At 44.1% G+C, this 15,531-nt stretch overlaps 1 protein-coding gene across 7 annotated transcripts in view; it reads left to right on the top strand.

Moving 5' to 3' along the window:
* The window catches only part of TDRD7 (tudor domain containing 7), a 46,718-nt gene that overhangs the window by 14,967 nt on the left and 16,220 nt on the right, over positions 1-15,531 (top strand). For all 7 annotated transcript variants that reach the window (XM_058043759.1, XM_058043756.1, XM_058043760.1 and 4 more), the window contains 2 exons: positions 3,921-4,006; positions 5,158-5,375. In XM_058043759.1, coding sequence (XP_057899742.1) covers positions 3,921-4,006; positions 5,158-5,375 — 304 coding nt within the window. The remainder of the gene's footprint in view (positions 1-3,920; positions 4,007-5,157; positions 5,376-15,531) is intronic.

The raw sequence follows: 15,531 nt of genomic DNA, 5'->3' as shown, positions 1-15,531 counted from the left end.
TTGCATATTTTTAAGCGGCACTTCTCTAAAAGGCAGAGGCACTTTGCCTCAGGCAAAGCAAAAAGAGCACTTAGAGTTTTCTCCAAATTAGTTACTATAAAATACAGGAAGTATTTTATAACATTTCAAGATTTGTAATGTGTGAAATAAAATTAGGTAGATGTCACCCCTCTTCTGGCTATTCCTAATGTAGTCTGCTACATCTTGTGTTATATTTATTCATCTCTGTCAGTCTCTACTGAACTCCTTTTAGGTAAGTTTTCTGCCTTTCTTTCTGTTGTCTCTTTCTGCCCTGCACTGTAGGAGAAGCTACAAGCAAAGTCTGCTTTGGCCCATCTGTTTTTGGAGGAGGAGACATCTTGTGCTTTTGTAAAGAGTCCAAATACTATCCTGTTAGCTTGGGTACATAGTGAAGGGAGAGTTCAGAGAGATGCGATTCATATTCCATGTGAATACAAGGTTGTGTGTGACTGGATTAATTTGTTAATTTGTTTCAACTTGGCCAGTTTGAGGCAGGGCTGGCAAGATCCATGTGTCCTTGCTGCTGGGGACATTTTGTACCTCCTATACCATTGTAGTTGCTTGTAATTGGGGAATTGCAGGAGGGAAAGCTTCTTTGAGCCAGGAGGTCCTGACTTCAAAAAACAGTGTGCAGTGAGTGGAGTTTTGAACAGCATCCCCAGAAATCCTGGGCTGACAGCAGCCTCATAGTTATCTGGCACGAGCTTGAGGACACTATTCCAGCAGGGATGTCAGCACTTGCCTATGAGAGTGACTGAGCCTTCACAGCTCAGGTAGGCTGAGACAAATCCTGAGGGTGACAGACTCTTTGCCCACTTCCCAGTTTGGAGTGAGCTGTTATCTGTGTGCAGTTTTTGCCTTTCTGGTACCCACCCTGCCCCTCCATGTGCCCACATGGTAGGAAAGGACACCCATGCTCTTATGGTTGCACATAAGGGTCTCTGTTCTTTTCTGTTGAACATCTGTACTGCTATGGCAGACGTGTGTTCCTTGCCTTGACACAATGTCTGCCAGTGACAGACTTTGGGTGCTGACAGGTATTGGTGCTCCACCCAGTATCATGCGGTGAAGCTCCTCAATGAGGCTGGAAATGGTGTTTTTTTTTGTGACTGCCAAAGTCTATGTCCCACCTCTGTAGTGCTTTGTGATATTTTTTTCAGAGATTTTTATGACCACAGCTTCAGGGGCTTTCCCCTGTGTAGCATTTGGTAGAAAGGGAACAGGTTGGTTGTCTTCCCGGTGCTGTCACACTCACATGACAACAGAGAAACACTGAAGGTGGTTGTCCAAGGCTTTCTTGCAGATGCTGGTGCAGGGTCTGAGGCTTGTCTTTAGAGCAGCAATCTCTGAAGTTATCCTGACTATGTTGCTGTGGACCGTGAGAATCAGGGAGAGACCTTGTTGGTTTACTGCAGAGATCCTTGAGGCTGGAAGGCAGCAGCATGGATGAAAACAGGTTTGGGTGCTTGGTGACACCCTTGTTTGAAGCAGCAGGAGCCATTTGCTGCTGGCCACTACCTGGCCTTGCTGCTTAGATAGCAACTGTCCAAGCACCAGAGGGCAGATTGGGGTGGCATGGGCCTCACCAAGATAAGGCACTTGGCAGGGAAGGACATTGCTCCCCTTCGTTGTGAGGCAGTGATGTGTGGCAGTGAGACGTGACTAGCTGCTGAGCTGGAGCTACGCATGGGGACTTGGCAGGGCTGCATGGCTGCTCAGGCATTTGTGAAGGGCCAGGCTGCTGGTGGCTAGGAGGCCTCATGCTGGGAGCAGGCTTCCAGCAGCTGAGGAGCATGAGGCCTTGCAAGTAACTGAGTTGTCCATAAGTGCAAACTGTAGGGAAGCATGTTGGCCCTGGCACTGTCTGGCCATACCCCATCTTACTGTGGAGACGTCATGATCTGTGGGAGCAAGCAGCACATCACACAATTCTTGTCTGATTGCAGCACTCAGATCTGGTGATGGCTGTGCTCAAAGCCCATGTCAGCTTGGAAAGCTGGATGACAGTTTCGTTGTAGGAAACTGTTGAACCACAACAGAAAGCACAGGAAGACCCTACATAAAATCTCTTAATACTGAGAGGATCCCAAATCCAATTAGCTTTTACATGTAGCAGAAGGGAATCATCCCTGCTCTGTTACAGGTTTCTTTCCGGGGTGTTCACATGGCATGGCTTAAGCAGGGAATATCTGCCCTCTTTCTCACTGGAACTTGCCTGCAGTTCTGGCTGGCCTACCCTGCAGTCACATCACTTGTGTCACCTGATGTGGGGCTTAAGGTGATACAAGTGTGTATGGCACAGAGGACTAGAACACAGCTATGGATTCCTGTTGGCAGGCAGAGATAGCAGGACAGTCTCCACTACCCATGGGGTATTTCACAGGATTGTTTTGCTTTCTGCCTAGCAAAGATGGTAGTCTCTTTTGAGTGTGCTTCCATTTAGAGGACTTTTTTAGCTTGAGTATTTGTTCAGCTTAGAGTTGTCCGTACTGGTAGGTACATGTACAAAGAAGAGGGATCCTGAATTTCTTGTAGCATCTGCATGGGCAGCCGCAGCTTTTAAGAAGAGACTGCTGCTACTTAGTGTGGGCATCTGGGGTGTGCCCAGAATGTAGAGGGCTTTTCTGTAGTGCAGATGAGTGTTGTAAGAGGCTTTTCAGATACCCAGCAAGTCTCAGGTGTGAGTGGAAGTTTTGATATTGTGCGGGTGGCTTTGCTTTTGTACTTTCCAAGTTTCATAAATGTGCTTGTAGTTGATCTGCTGCTGCCAGCACTTCTGGGCATGATTCCTGTTGTGTAAATTGCTGAGCTGGGCAGTGCCTGTCCTCATAGCTAGTGCTGTGGGACATGACTCAGGACAGAAGTATGGTCTTTGGTACAAGTGATATCCCATAGCTGATGGAGGAACAATGGTTTCATCTAACAGGGACAGCATAAAAGCAGGGGAGACAAATTAATGTTAAATCTTTTAACATGCTTCTCAGAAGAGACACGAATGTGGGAGGTTTCATTCTGATTCATGGATGTGCTCTGATTACAAGTCAGTGTGATGACATATAGGGCTTCTTGGTCTTGACTTCCTGTTGCAACTAGCCACAGCATCATTCTGGAACTACTGTCCTACCTTCTCAGAGTCCAGGTGAAGCTGTGAAAATCACCCTTGGTGTTTCTGCAGCTGGTGAGGTTTATGGCTTGCTCCATTGTTATCTCTGAATTCCAGAACTGGCCCTGGGCAGAGATCTTATACAAAGCCTGCACAGTGGGTGTGCAGGGTCTGCTCTGGTCAGGAGGTGCCTGGTTCAGGGCAACCTGCTGTGCTATGGTGGAGATGTTGCCTAGTCTTTGATTTCCCTTCTCCAGCTCTTGTTCCCTTTTGCTTGCAGTGTATGTAATTATTCCACAGCTGATTTTTTTCCAGGTCTTTGTGAGCTACACAGTGCTGTGCCCTCTTCAGTGTCAGGAGCTCATTTTAGTGTCCGTATTCCCACGTAGAGTCTGTATTCTTCCTCTGAGGAACGCCTGCAAGTGCAACATTTGTGTGCTTTCAGTGGGAGAGATCTTCAGAGGAGAATCTCTTAAACAATGTAACCAACAGCATCCACAAAAAGACCTAGAAGGCCTATGTGTTCCTAGATACTTTCCCTTTGTTAATGTCTTTTTACTGTGTTTTGTTTCTCACAATAATGAGAAAAATTAATAAACTACCCGTTGATCTGTCCTGTTATTGCTGATCAGGTCGTCTTCCTGACGAGGATGTTGTGACTACTACTGCAGGATGCCTTCTAGGAGTGTATGGAATGTGTGGAATGCATTTTATTTTATGTATAAGTCTTAGAAGCAAATGGAATGTTATTTAGAGAAAGAAGAGTGATTCTAAGCAATTTTCTTTCCAATTTTAGATCTGAGAAGAGGCTGACTGTCCCACCACGATTTCAAAAGGAGTTGCAAGTTCACCTGTCCAGAAGTTCTTCCACAGAGTCAAATGGTATGCCCATTGAGAAATTATTTGTTTACTACTCAGAGAGGGTGTCATCTTAAAAAAACCCCATCTTAGTAGTTGTTTTGAATGAGGATGGGCTTGGATGAGGAATCAAGTTCTGTGAGTGAACCTTTTCACTCTTATTTCATTGTGCTGAGGAAATGTGCGTTTGCTTGTCTGCCTCTCAGTCTTCTAGGAAAAACATTGGGCAGTAAGTGTCAAAGCAAATCACAAAGCCAGTGTGAGGAGTTCGGAAATGGGAGGAGTAGGCTTAACTTCACCAGTGGGTTAGGAATCTGGTATAAGGATGAAATCCTGGCTTTCAGGACTAAGTAGCATTACTAATGTATCTGTCCAGCAAATACTCTTCTGCCTGCATGGCTAAACAGTTGTGCAGCTGATAGGCTTGCAATATGATGGTTTCTTTCTTTGAGACTTGTCAGCCTGATTTGTGAAGCTTCAGGTCTGGTAGCAAATAGAGCCCACCAAAGGGAGAAGAGGGGTAGAGATGAGGCAGCAGGTAAGCTAGTGGTGTGAACCTCCCCCTGGAATAATGAGTGCCTGATGAGTTTCAATGTATGAAACTGCCCAGAGCAGCTGAGCAGTTGTCACTTTCTTTGCTCCACTGGAGGGCTTCCTTGGATGCCATAGCACAGAAAAGCTGCCTGTTGGGTGGAGACTTTTCCTCAGGACATATCTTGGAATGAAAGGCAAATCATTGGTCTGATTTGTACACCCATCTGAATATAGAAGAACATTCTTGGTTGTCATGCAGTATCTGTCTGGTGTTTGTACTCATAAAGAAATTATCCTGTTCCCCTCTTGGGATACTATCTTAGTGCAGTGTCTTAGCTGCAGTGGGGCTGGCAGTTCTGTATTCTCTTCCAGAATTCCTTCAGAAGTAACACGTAGCAACATCTTACGAAAATAACTACAGTGATTGAAAACTCATTTTAGGTAGTTACTTAATGTCTGAGATTTCCATAGTTCTTTGCCATAGGAAGTCACTGAACCAGCCATGCTGGGTGGGAGAGCCATGTTTTAAAGTTGGTGCTATGCTGGCAGATCCCATGTTTAGTTTTAAGTACAGAGGTAATGAGCTGTCTTTCTGTTTGTAGGGCTGTGTTTACTTCAAGGCTGTAATTTTTTTTTAACAGATAGCTTGAATGCATCCACTGCAGAGGCACATACTGTTGCCCCTGGCTCTTCTGCTGCTGATGTCCTGGAACTTCAAAGTCGCATTAAGGAGCTGCTGAGCAAGTACAGCAGTGGTGTCAGACTGTCAAAGATGCCTCAGATATATCGGGAAATGTACTGGGAGGACCTGAGCACAGAAGTGCTCTATCAGCTTGAGAACTGGCCTCATGTGTGCACAGTAAGTATTGAGCCCTTTTTATGGAAGATGCCAGTATTCTGTAGACTTCCGAATGTTCATTTGCCAAATGTTATTTTATGTGTACTTGCTTTTCCCTTCATGCTCTGTAGCAGTGACAGAAAACCTCCACATCCCTTGAAACCCCCACAATGCCCTTTGAAACCCCAGAAAATCACAGTTGGCTGGACTAGTGTTTGAACAAGGAAGATCAGACTGCATGGTGTTGTGAAGCAAGTGCTTGAGGTTGCTGCCTTGCAACCTTTAACTGACCCCAGTACTGATGACATGTGATGTCCATGCCATGTTTGTTGTTCTTGGTTTGGGTTTTTTTCCCCAATTGCATTTTATGCTTTTCCTTGTTGGTGGGTTTGCCTCCTCTTAAAGCTACAAGCTACCAACAACCTTTGTGAACAGTCTGAGGTCTAACTGTATTTATCTTTCTATAGACTTTTCCAGAGGTCTTTCTCACATCTTAAGCCAAGGAATTTTGCTGTTTAGGTTAGGTTTATGATACAATAATAGATGAAATTGAAGGGTGGTAATGCTGGGGGGAGAGATTACAGCTAAGCCCCTTTCTGCCCTCCTTCTGATGCCTGTTCCCCTTGATTAGTGAGGGTGTCATTGCGTCTCTTATTAGGAGCTGATGTCTGGCTGAGTGTCCGCTTAGAGGTCTGACAGGAGTTTCATCACCACAGGGTGGAGGGGCTTCAACTGCTGTACTTCTGTCTCCTCTTCTGCATTCATGGGTCATTTATGGTGTCATGCAACTTTGCATCAAGGCTTTATTTAGGTTTACTTCAACAGGCCAGTGTTAAATGGCCAGTCAGCGAAGACTTTTCATTACCTTGGTATTTGGCAAACTGTGGCACAGAAGAGTATTGAAGTAATAAGAATTATTTGTCTTCTTGAAGTACATTTTTTGTATGTCCTACTAAGTCTTTTCTTTTGTAAAAGCATTAAATACAAAAAAAATTAAAAGAAAATAACTGAGTTGAATAACTGCTTTTCAGGAACAACACCCATTTGTGTACATGTATGGTTTTCTCACAGATATATAAAATGTGTTTGTAACACCTCACTACAAACACTAGAAATGTATACAGTCCACAGCAATTTGTTTTGATGGTTGATGAGTGGTTTCTGTGTTATCTACAGGGCAAGCTGTTATGTCTTGAATTGCTTAATTCATGCAGCAAATTTTAGTCTTTTTTGTAGTTAATGTTCCAGTCAGTCCTGTTCATCCAGTATCTTTGTTCTGTGTTCATTATCCATTTGCTTACTATCTGTTGGGTCTATCTCTTTCTTTCTAGCATGCAAATAAAGTCATTTAAGCATAAATAAGTACTGATTAAATCCATGGAAACGTTGTAATACAATGGGCACAGTACAACAGCAGTCAGAACTATCGAGTTATCTTGGCACAATCAGTCTTTTTGTAGAGAACTTAATGAGCCTCTAAAGCCCGTCTCAGTTTACTGACTTACAAAATTGTAATTATGGCTCAGGCATGGAGAGGTTTGAATTGGGACTTCTTATATGAAAGCTACAGTACATCTCTTAAGAATAATCAGTTCCTGGTTTAAACATATTGTCTGCAGGTGTACAAGTTTGTAGAACCTTTGAAATGAAGAAGAAAGACTGTACTCTCCAGTGAAAGTAAAGATATCTGATACCTGAATTATTTCTGTCATGTTGGTTTCTTACATGGGTAGTGTCTGCCAGGCTCAAAAACATGCTTGGTGTTTCTTTTATTGTCTTAAAGAAGAACATATTCCTTTTTTACTCATTTAAATCAGTGTAACATAGTTACAAACCAGCAGACAACAAACCTAATACACTTTTAGTGTCTCCAAGCTTTTAATCTGTGCATTTGAGAGTATCACTTCTGAATAACTTTGCATATCCAAATCTTCTGTTGGAAAGGTAGGAATTTTATCTAGAAGATGGTAATTTCCATGTTTTTACAACTATGGATAATGGATATTTTCTCTATTTACTGAGTTCAGGTCTCCAAGTATCGCTGTAAATTGCAGGTTGATGATCTTGTTTTCAGTCTTCACCGTTCAGGCAAGAGGTATTGAGGTTGACTTTGTCTCCATTTGTCTGTTACCTCCCCTCTTTAGGTCGGCTTGGTTGAGCGTCTTACTTGTAGCAACATACTTTGCACAGCTAAATGCAAAAGTACAAAGTTACCGGGTAGTGGCTAGCAGTCATAGATTGTGGCCCAGCCTTCATGAGCAGTGGGGCTGACAATAAATATGCTTAGAAGTCTTTGTTGTCTAGACACACCTCAGCCAGGAGAAGAATCTGCTTCAACAGCTCTGGCAAATCCACAGTGTTGCTGAATTGTTTGCTTTCACCTCCAGCACTTGTGCTTTGCAAAATGTGATCACTGGTAGTGACCCTCCCACCTTCACCTTTTTTTCTCAGATTTTTTTACCTTTCTGTTTGATTAATTACTTTGCCATGTGTCTTTGAGCAGCTAGTGATCCCTATTTTAGACTTGCAACTCCTGTCTCATTTCTGTCTTTTTATATATTTTTGTCACAAGTTCTTTCTCACAACTTAGCTGTTTTTTTACAATTCTAAGTCAAAGTTATATAGTTTTACTGTGTTGGAGCTCAGCCTTGCATCCTTGGGATGCAGACAGCTGAACCCCTGAGGTATGTAACCTCCTCATACCATATTTCTGGCCTGTAAAATTTCATTGTAATCTTGGCCATGGACAGAAAGGACTCTCCCTACATTAAAAAAAAAAGTGAGTTTTTTTTCTGTGTGGACTTTGAAGCTTGGGGAAAAGGGATCTTGGCATTTATAGTAGCTTCATGCAAATGTTGACTCAGTATGGAAAAATGCAAGTGATAAGTATTTGCAAAATAAATAGGAGTGTTTCAGTTGGAAGGAATCTTATCAGTGATTATCTAGTCCAGTTGCCTGACCACTTCAGGAATGACCAAAAGTTAAAACTTGTTGTTAGGGGCATTATCCAAATATCTTTTGAACACTGTCAGGCTGAGGGTGTCAGCCAAGAAGCCAGTTACAGTGTTTGCCACATTCTTGTTAAAGAAATGCTTCCTGAACCTCCCCTGACAGAGTCCTCTGCCTAGGAGGCTTTAGTTCCTAGTTGTCCCACTGAGTACTTGTGACCAGAAGTTATTTCCTACAAACTTCACACATTTCCCAGATTTGATTGTCACAGCAGAACAGTGTTCACAGTAGATGTCTGGGGAGGTGCAATCTCCAGTAAGAACAAGATGCCAACCCAGAGATTTCTCCTGAGTGCCTGTTGGTAGCAGACACTACAACAACGCTCCCTGGAAACCAGGGTCTCTCACCCACGTCATCACTAACAGTAAGGGCTGTGCAGTCAAACCTCCCCTTTTCATACAGTGCAACTCCTCCACATTGCCTGCCCTGCCCATCCCTCCTGGACAGCCTGCAGCCCTCCATCCCAGCATGCCAGGTGTGGCACTTGTTCCACTAAGTCTGCTGACACCAAAGAGATCATAGCTCTGGGAACTAACCAGTGCTTGGTGTTTATCCTGTTTGTTTCTCATACTTTGTGTGTTGGTGTTCAACAGGTATTTCAGATGTGCTCCAAGATCAAGTCCAACTCTCGACCAAATAACCATTGTCAACCATAGCACTGGTTGTCAGTTCAGTCATTTATTGACTGCCTCTAGGGATGGTGACTTGACTGCCTCCCTTGGAAGTCTGTGCACTGCCTGACCCCCTTTTCAGTGGAGAAATGCCTCTTAATCTCCAACCTGAACACCCCCACCCCAGTGCAGCTTGAGTCTGTGTCCTCTTGTCCTGTCACTGATTAACTGGGAGAAGAGATGGATCCCCACCTGGCTACAGCCTCCTCAAAGGGAGTTGCAGAGAGTGATAAAGTCACCCCTGAGCCTCCTCTTCCTCAGGCTGAGCAACCCCAGCTCTCTCAGCCAGTCCTCATAGGAATTACCCTCTCCAGCTCCAACCCTTCACCTGCTCCTTTGCCCTTCTCTGGCCTTGCTCGAGCAGCTGAATGTGTTTCTTGTTCATGAGGGGCCCAGAACTGGACACACAGCTTGATGTGTGGCTTCACCAGTGTTGGATATAGAGGGACTGCCCTAGTCCTACTGGCCACGCTATTGCTGATACAGGGCAGGATGCCATTGGCTTTCTTGTCCACCAGGTGCTGTTGACCAGCATCCCCCTTTTCTGCTGGGCAGCTTTCCAGGCACTCTGCCCAGCCTGTAGCACTGCACAGCGTTGTTGTGACCCAAGGGCAGGACCTGACACTTGGCCTTATTGAACCTCACACCTTTGCCCTTGGCCCATCAATCCAGCCTGTCCAGATCCCTCTGCAGAGCCTTCCTGCCCTCTGGCAGGTCAGCACTTCTACCCAGTGTAGTGTCACCTGTGAACCCAGTGAGATGCACTCAACCCCCTCACCGAAACCATAAATAAAGGTATTAAGCAGGACTGGCCCCCGGAGCCTCCTGACCCCTGAGGAACAACACTGGTGACCAGCCCCCAGCTGGATGTGACACCGTTCACCTCCACTCTCTGGGCCTGGCTGTGCAGCCAGTTTCTAACCCAGCAAAGAGTGCTCCTGTCCAAGCTGTGGGCTGCCAGCTTTTCCAGGAAAATGTTGTGGGAGATTGTCTCAAAGACTTTTCTCAATTCTAGGTAGACAGCATCCACAGCCTTTCCCTCACCCTCTGGGGACATCACCTGGTCGTGAAAGGACATCAGGTTGGTCAGGTGAGACCTGCCTTTCCCCAAACCCATGCTGTCTGGGTGAGATCCCTTGGTTGTCTGGCATGTACTGTATGATCACACTCAAGATGATCTGTTCCATAGCCTTTGCCAGCACCAAAGTCAGGCTGACAGGCCTGTAGTTCTCCACATCTTCCTTCTAACCCTTCTTGTGGGTGTGCATCACATTAGCCAAACTCCAGTCATCAGCCTCCTCAGTTATTCAGTACTGATGCTAAATGGTGGAGAGCAGCTTGGCAAGTGCTTCTTCCAGGTCCCTTAGTACTCTCAGGTGAATCCCATCCTGTTCCGTAGAGTTGTAAGTGTCTGAGTGGCACAGTGGGTCACTTAACAGCCAAAAATAATTTCATCCATCAGGACAGATGGATCCTGTCAGACCCTGTCATACCTTGTGCCTCAGAAGTTCTTCCATGGTTATAAAACCCAAAGTTTTAGTGAAAACACCAATCCTAGAGCCAGTATTTTGGTAGAATGAATAACAAGCAGACACCTTTTAATTGACAGAATGAAGGGATGTATGCACATTGATTTGATTCTGGAGTTTTCTTGTGGTAATGACTGCCTTAGTCTTTCTGCTTGTTTTCTGAAGGAATTGGTAGAAAAATAACACTACCATTCTGAATTTTGAAATTCCCCTTGTGCTGGAAGAGATACATTTGCTTTTCCGCAGTTCTAGAACAAAGATGTTCCTTTCCTTAAAATACTCTACTGGCTCTAGCTACATACCAGCTTAACTATTACTTGTCAGAGGACAGTTTTTTGTCTCTAATCTATCATTCCTCAGTCAGGTTTCTTACTGCTTTTTAATAAACATTAAGCTAAACAATATGTAACATGTGAATATATTCTTTAGTGACCTTAAGTCACTATAGTGACCTTTAGTGACTGTGTTGGCTGATGCTGTGTGAAAAGACTCCTCAGAGTGGAGACCATTTTCCTGGCTGTTTACTGTGAGGAGGAGGCTTTACAGGGTAAAGCAGGGCTTAGTTTTCTTCACTTAATCTCTTGGATATCTGGTAAGGTGTTGGACCGGTCCCACAGTCTGTTAGTCTTGAAAATACATCACTGGAAAAAAATTGGAGGAATTAAGGGGGAAATTAGCATTTTTTTTTTTTCACTGTTTTGGGGGTATTTTGTTTGGTTTTTTGTTTGATTTTTTTTTTTGGTAATAGTCACTACAAGTTGATGTTTATCACCACAGAAAGGTAGAGAATTTTTTAGATAAGAATGAGACCTGCATGAGACAACAATGAGATGTTGCTTAATTGACAGGTAGGAGGTTTTATTTTATCTTTTTTAAGCTGTATTTGGTTCTCAGATTCATATTTTACATTTATACATGTTGGGACTTTTTGCAGAAGATTAAACTGAAGGCTTGATAGAATGCCAGGATTAGATGGTAAACAAATTGGGAGACTGAGACTGTTGTTTTCTGAATCCTGGGCAGTACACCATGTCTTAACAAAATAGGTTCTACATACTAATGCATCAGGCAGCTGAGCTTTTATTGTAACATTTTACAGTAACAGTGGTTACAGTAGGTAAGAAAAGAGGTAAACATACCTAAACAGGTATGCTCAGAAAAGAGAAGCATTGCCACAGTAGAGAGTTGTATTCCTTGAGAAATTTTAGTTTTATCAGGTCTTCACTCTGAGAGAAGGAATTTCTATACCACAGTTAAGCTATGTGAAGCAAAAGTGATCTTTCTAAACAGAGAAACAAACTTGAAAGAATAAAAAATCCAACTCTAATGTACTTTGCACATGGAGGAGACAATGGAGCAGGCTATCGTGTCTGGTAGTGGGTATCAACGAAAGCTCAGTTTTACACAAACCCTAAATGCTGTTTCCAGTAGATGATCTCTTGAATTACAATAACTTTCTTTTGCCACCCTCACTGAAGAAATTGGTGTTTAGACACAGAGCCAGCAGCCATTTAGAATGGAGTTCAGAGGACACAAGACGTGTTATACCTAAAATGTAATTAGATGTGCTGTACGTACTTCAGCACAGAGCAGACTACATTGGTGTCAGCCTCACTGGGAGGATGATGTCCTGGAATGTGTGGAAATGACCTGGTTGAGGACAGAAGGTCCAGAATGACTTTGCTGTCCAAACATAGTGCTAGAACAGGCTGCAAATCAGTATAGCTGAAACTCAGGCCTGGTGATGAGTGGTTAGACAACGCTATGAGCCACCAAATGAAGTCAGACTCCATTTTGACAGCATCTTTTCTTACTCCTGCAACCTGTGCATCTCCGGTGTTCTGACCTTGTAGGAGAGCTTCAATGCATTATGAGGTAAAGGGTATTACAGCCAAAAAGAACTGCTGACAGAGTTGTCTGCTGATCCTCAGTGCTGGTATAAAGATGTGAGGAATAGGGGCAGCCCTCAACAGTATGGAGTTTTTAGATTGGCTCAGCTGTCTTATTGCATCACACTTTCCTCTGTAATTGTGTATTTGCAGAAGCCAGTCTTGTAAGTACAAGAAAGGGGAGAACAAGTGTCTTCACTGTGATGTGCAGGGTAATGGAGTGGGAGGGCAAAGAGGATGGGCAGAAGGGGGCAATCTGAAGACACTCTTGAACTTTGTAGAGCTTACCATCCCAGCTCTGAGCACGAGCTGAACCTGAACAGAGGGACGATAGGGATTCTTTAGTTTAACAACAAAAGAAAGTAGAAATATATACCTAGTATGATTTGCATTCTAACATTTCAGGTAAGTACAGAAGAAATGACTACCAGAGGCAGAATCACAGAATCACTGAGGTGGGTAGGGACCTCATTTGATTACCTAATGCAACCTCCATGCTCATGCAGGGTCACCTGCAGTCTGTCCAGGTCTGTATCCAGTCAGATTTTTAACAATGGACATGCTGCAGCTTTTTTGGCCAGCATACTCCAGTCTGTTTCAGCTTCCCAGCTGACATGACGCTTGGCTAAAAACAAGTGTTTTGATGTGTTCTTCTGTTGTTTAGGGTAAGAAAATAGATATCATAGCTTCCCATGCAAAATAATTAATTGTATATCAGACTAGAAGCTGCAAAAGCTGGAGTGGATTCCAAGGATTAGCTGTAACTGGATGATGTAAGAAGCTTCCAGATCTTTGTAAGGAAAAGCTCCTTACTGAGTGATGCCACCATATGCAGTGGGGATCTTCAGCCTTTCAAGAACACCGACCAAGTGTCTTTTTTTTCCCAGTTTTGGTTGCTCTGGACACGTACCCAGCAGTTCAGTTACTGCTTTCAGAAGCAGCTACTTGGAACAGGGAGGAGTTGAATGCTAATGTTGAAGCAGCATCTTACCATTGCCTGGGGAGACCTGTACTGTAGAGGGATGGGCAAAACCAGTGGGACCTGAAGTTGTGGTGGCTGCCAATGACAGAGAAGTGCTGTCAGCCAATGTGTAGATGTCAGGTAGTGCTGATCAAGGCCAGAAATACTTTCCTTGCTGCTTTCAGTTCCAGCTTTCTAGGAGTTTAACTTCACGTATTGTGAGGAAAGTCAGGTAGATGAGAGCTGCCTTCACACTGAAGTGTTTGTCTAAGGTGCCTGTCACTAAAATGTTTCTGTGTACAGTCTCTGGTATGTATGCTCTGGTGGTTGAGCTTCCATGTTGCATATTTAAATCAGATCTGAAAAACTCCTGCACCACATTTCCGAAGAATTCTTCTCAATGAATCAGAGTGATAGTTCTGATTTGTATTTTAGAGCCGTCTTTGAGAACCTGTTGGATACTAAAAACCATAGAGCCAGACTTCTGATGAGACTCTGTCACTGACATTAAATGCAAACTTCCTCTGCGGGTTTTCTTTTCTTTTCTTACCTTGCAGGAGAATAGCAGAAAATACCTGCATATCCTAGTTTGAATGTAACATTGAAATTGAACAACATCTACTCTGACTAGAAACTCTCATTTCAAGGATGTGTTTTCTCCAGTTCCTTCTTGGAAACATCCTGTTGATGCTCCAGGAGGTTACCAATATATGACTATCACTGTACACACAATTAGTTAAGGCTGGCATTGCAAAGTGGATAGTTTCTTTAGTTTCTATATGTTGGTCAGTGGTTTTTTTAAATGTTGTCAAGCATATTTATGCAAAGATTTTGTCCTGCCAATACAGGAGCATGTCTGCTTTTGTCCTTGCTTTAAGTGTATGTCAAAACAAGGGGACTTGCTCTTTTGCATTTCATTCAGTTGCAGTGTCAGTATTTATCTTGGGAGAATTTTTTATTTGAAGTTTTATTATTTGAGTCTTCAGATTTCAGTTTTTAAGAGCTGCCTCTGTTATTCAAGCCCAGGAAAAAAATATTATTCTCCTGTGTAAAAAGGCTTCACTCTCTGTTGCCCTGATAATTCATTCTGCCAGCTGTTGCCTCTGTTTTGTGCTGTGTAATGGAGAGATGATAAGGGGCAAGGTCACAGAATCACAGAATATTCTGAATTGTAAGGGACCCACAAGGATCATTAAATACAAGTCTTAGCCCAGTACAAGGCATCCCCAAGAATCACACCATGTGCCTGAGAGTGTTGTCTAAGTGCTTTTTGAGCTCTGTCAGGGATAGTGCTCTGAGCGCTTCCCTGGGGAGCCTGTTCTAGTGGTCAAACCATCCTCTGGCTGAAAAAGATTTTTCCTGATATCCAACCTAAACCTCCCCTGACACAACTTCAGACCATTCCCTCTGGTCCTGTGACTGTCACCAGAGTGTAGAGATCAGTGCCTGCTGCTCCTCTTCCCCTTCCTTCAAGGAAGTTGTAACTGCAACTCAGTTTCTTCTTCTCCAGGATGAACAGACCAAATTACCTCAGCCACTCCTCATATGGCCTTCACCTGAGGCCTTTTCTACCATCATTGTCCTTGTTTGGATGCTCTCTAACAGCTCAATGCCTTTTTTCCATTGTGTCACCCAGAACTGCCCCCAGCACTCGAGGTGAGGCTGCCCCAGAGCAGAGCAGGACAATCCCCTCCCTCGCCCAGCTGTGATGCTGTGCCTGATGCACCCCAGCACACGGGTGGCTCTCCTGGCTGCCAGGGCACTGCTGGTTCATGTTCAGCTTGACATGAACCAGGACCCCCAGCTCCCATTCCATGGAGCTGCGCTCCAGTCTCTTGCTCCCCAGTCTATACACACATCCAGTGCTGCCCCAAGTGCACAATCCAGCACTTCCCCTTGTTGAACTTCACATTGTTGGTGGTTGCCCAGCCCTCTAATTGATCAAGGTCAGTCTGCGAGGCCTTCCTGCCTGTGAGGGAGTCAACAGCTCCTCCCAGTTTTTTATCTTCTGTGAACTTGCTTAGTGCTCCTTCCCAGGGTTACTAAGTATCCAGGTCATTTGTGAAGCTGTTGAAGAGCACAGGGCTGAGGCTGGAGCCCTGTGGAACCCCACCAGTG

This window comes from Melospiza georgiana, chromosome Z (genome assembly GCF_028018845.1).
Source record: "Melospiza georgiana isolate bMelGeo1 chromosome Z, bMelGeo1.pri, whole genome shotgun sequence".
In the NCBI taxonomy this organism is placed as follows: Eukaryota; Metazoa; Chordata; class Aves; order Passeriformes; family Passerellidae; genus Melospiza; species Melospiza georgiana.
This window is presented reverse-complemented; position numbering and strand designations above follow the sequence as displayed.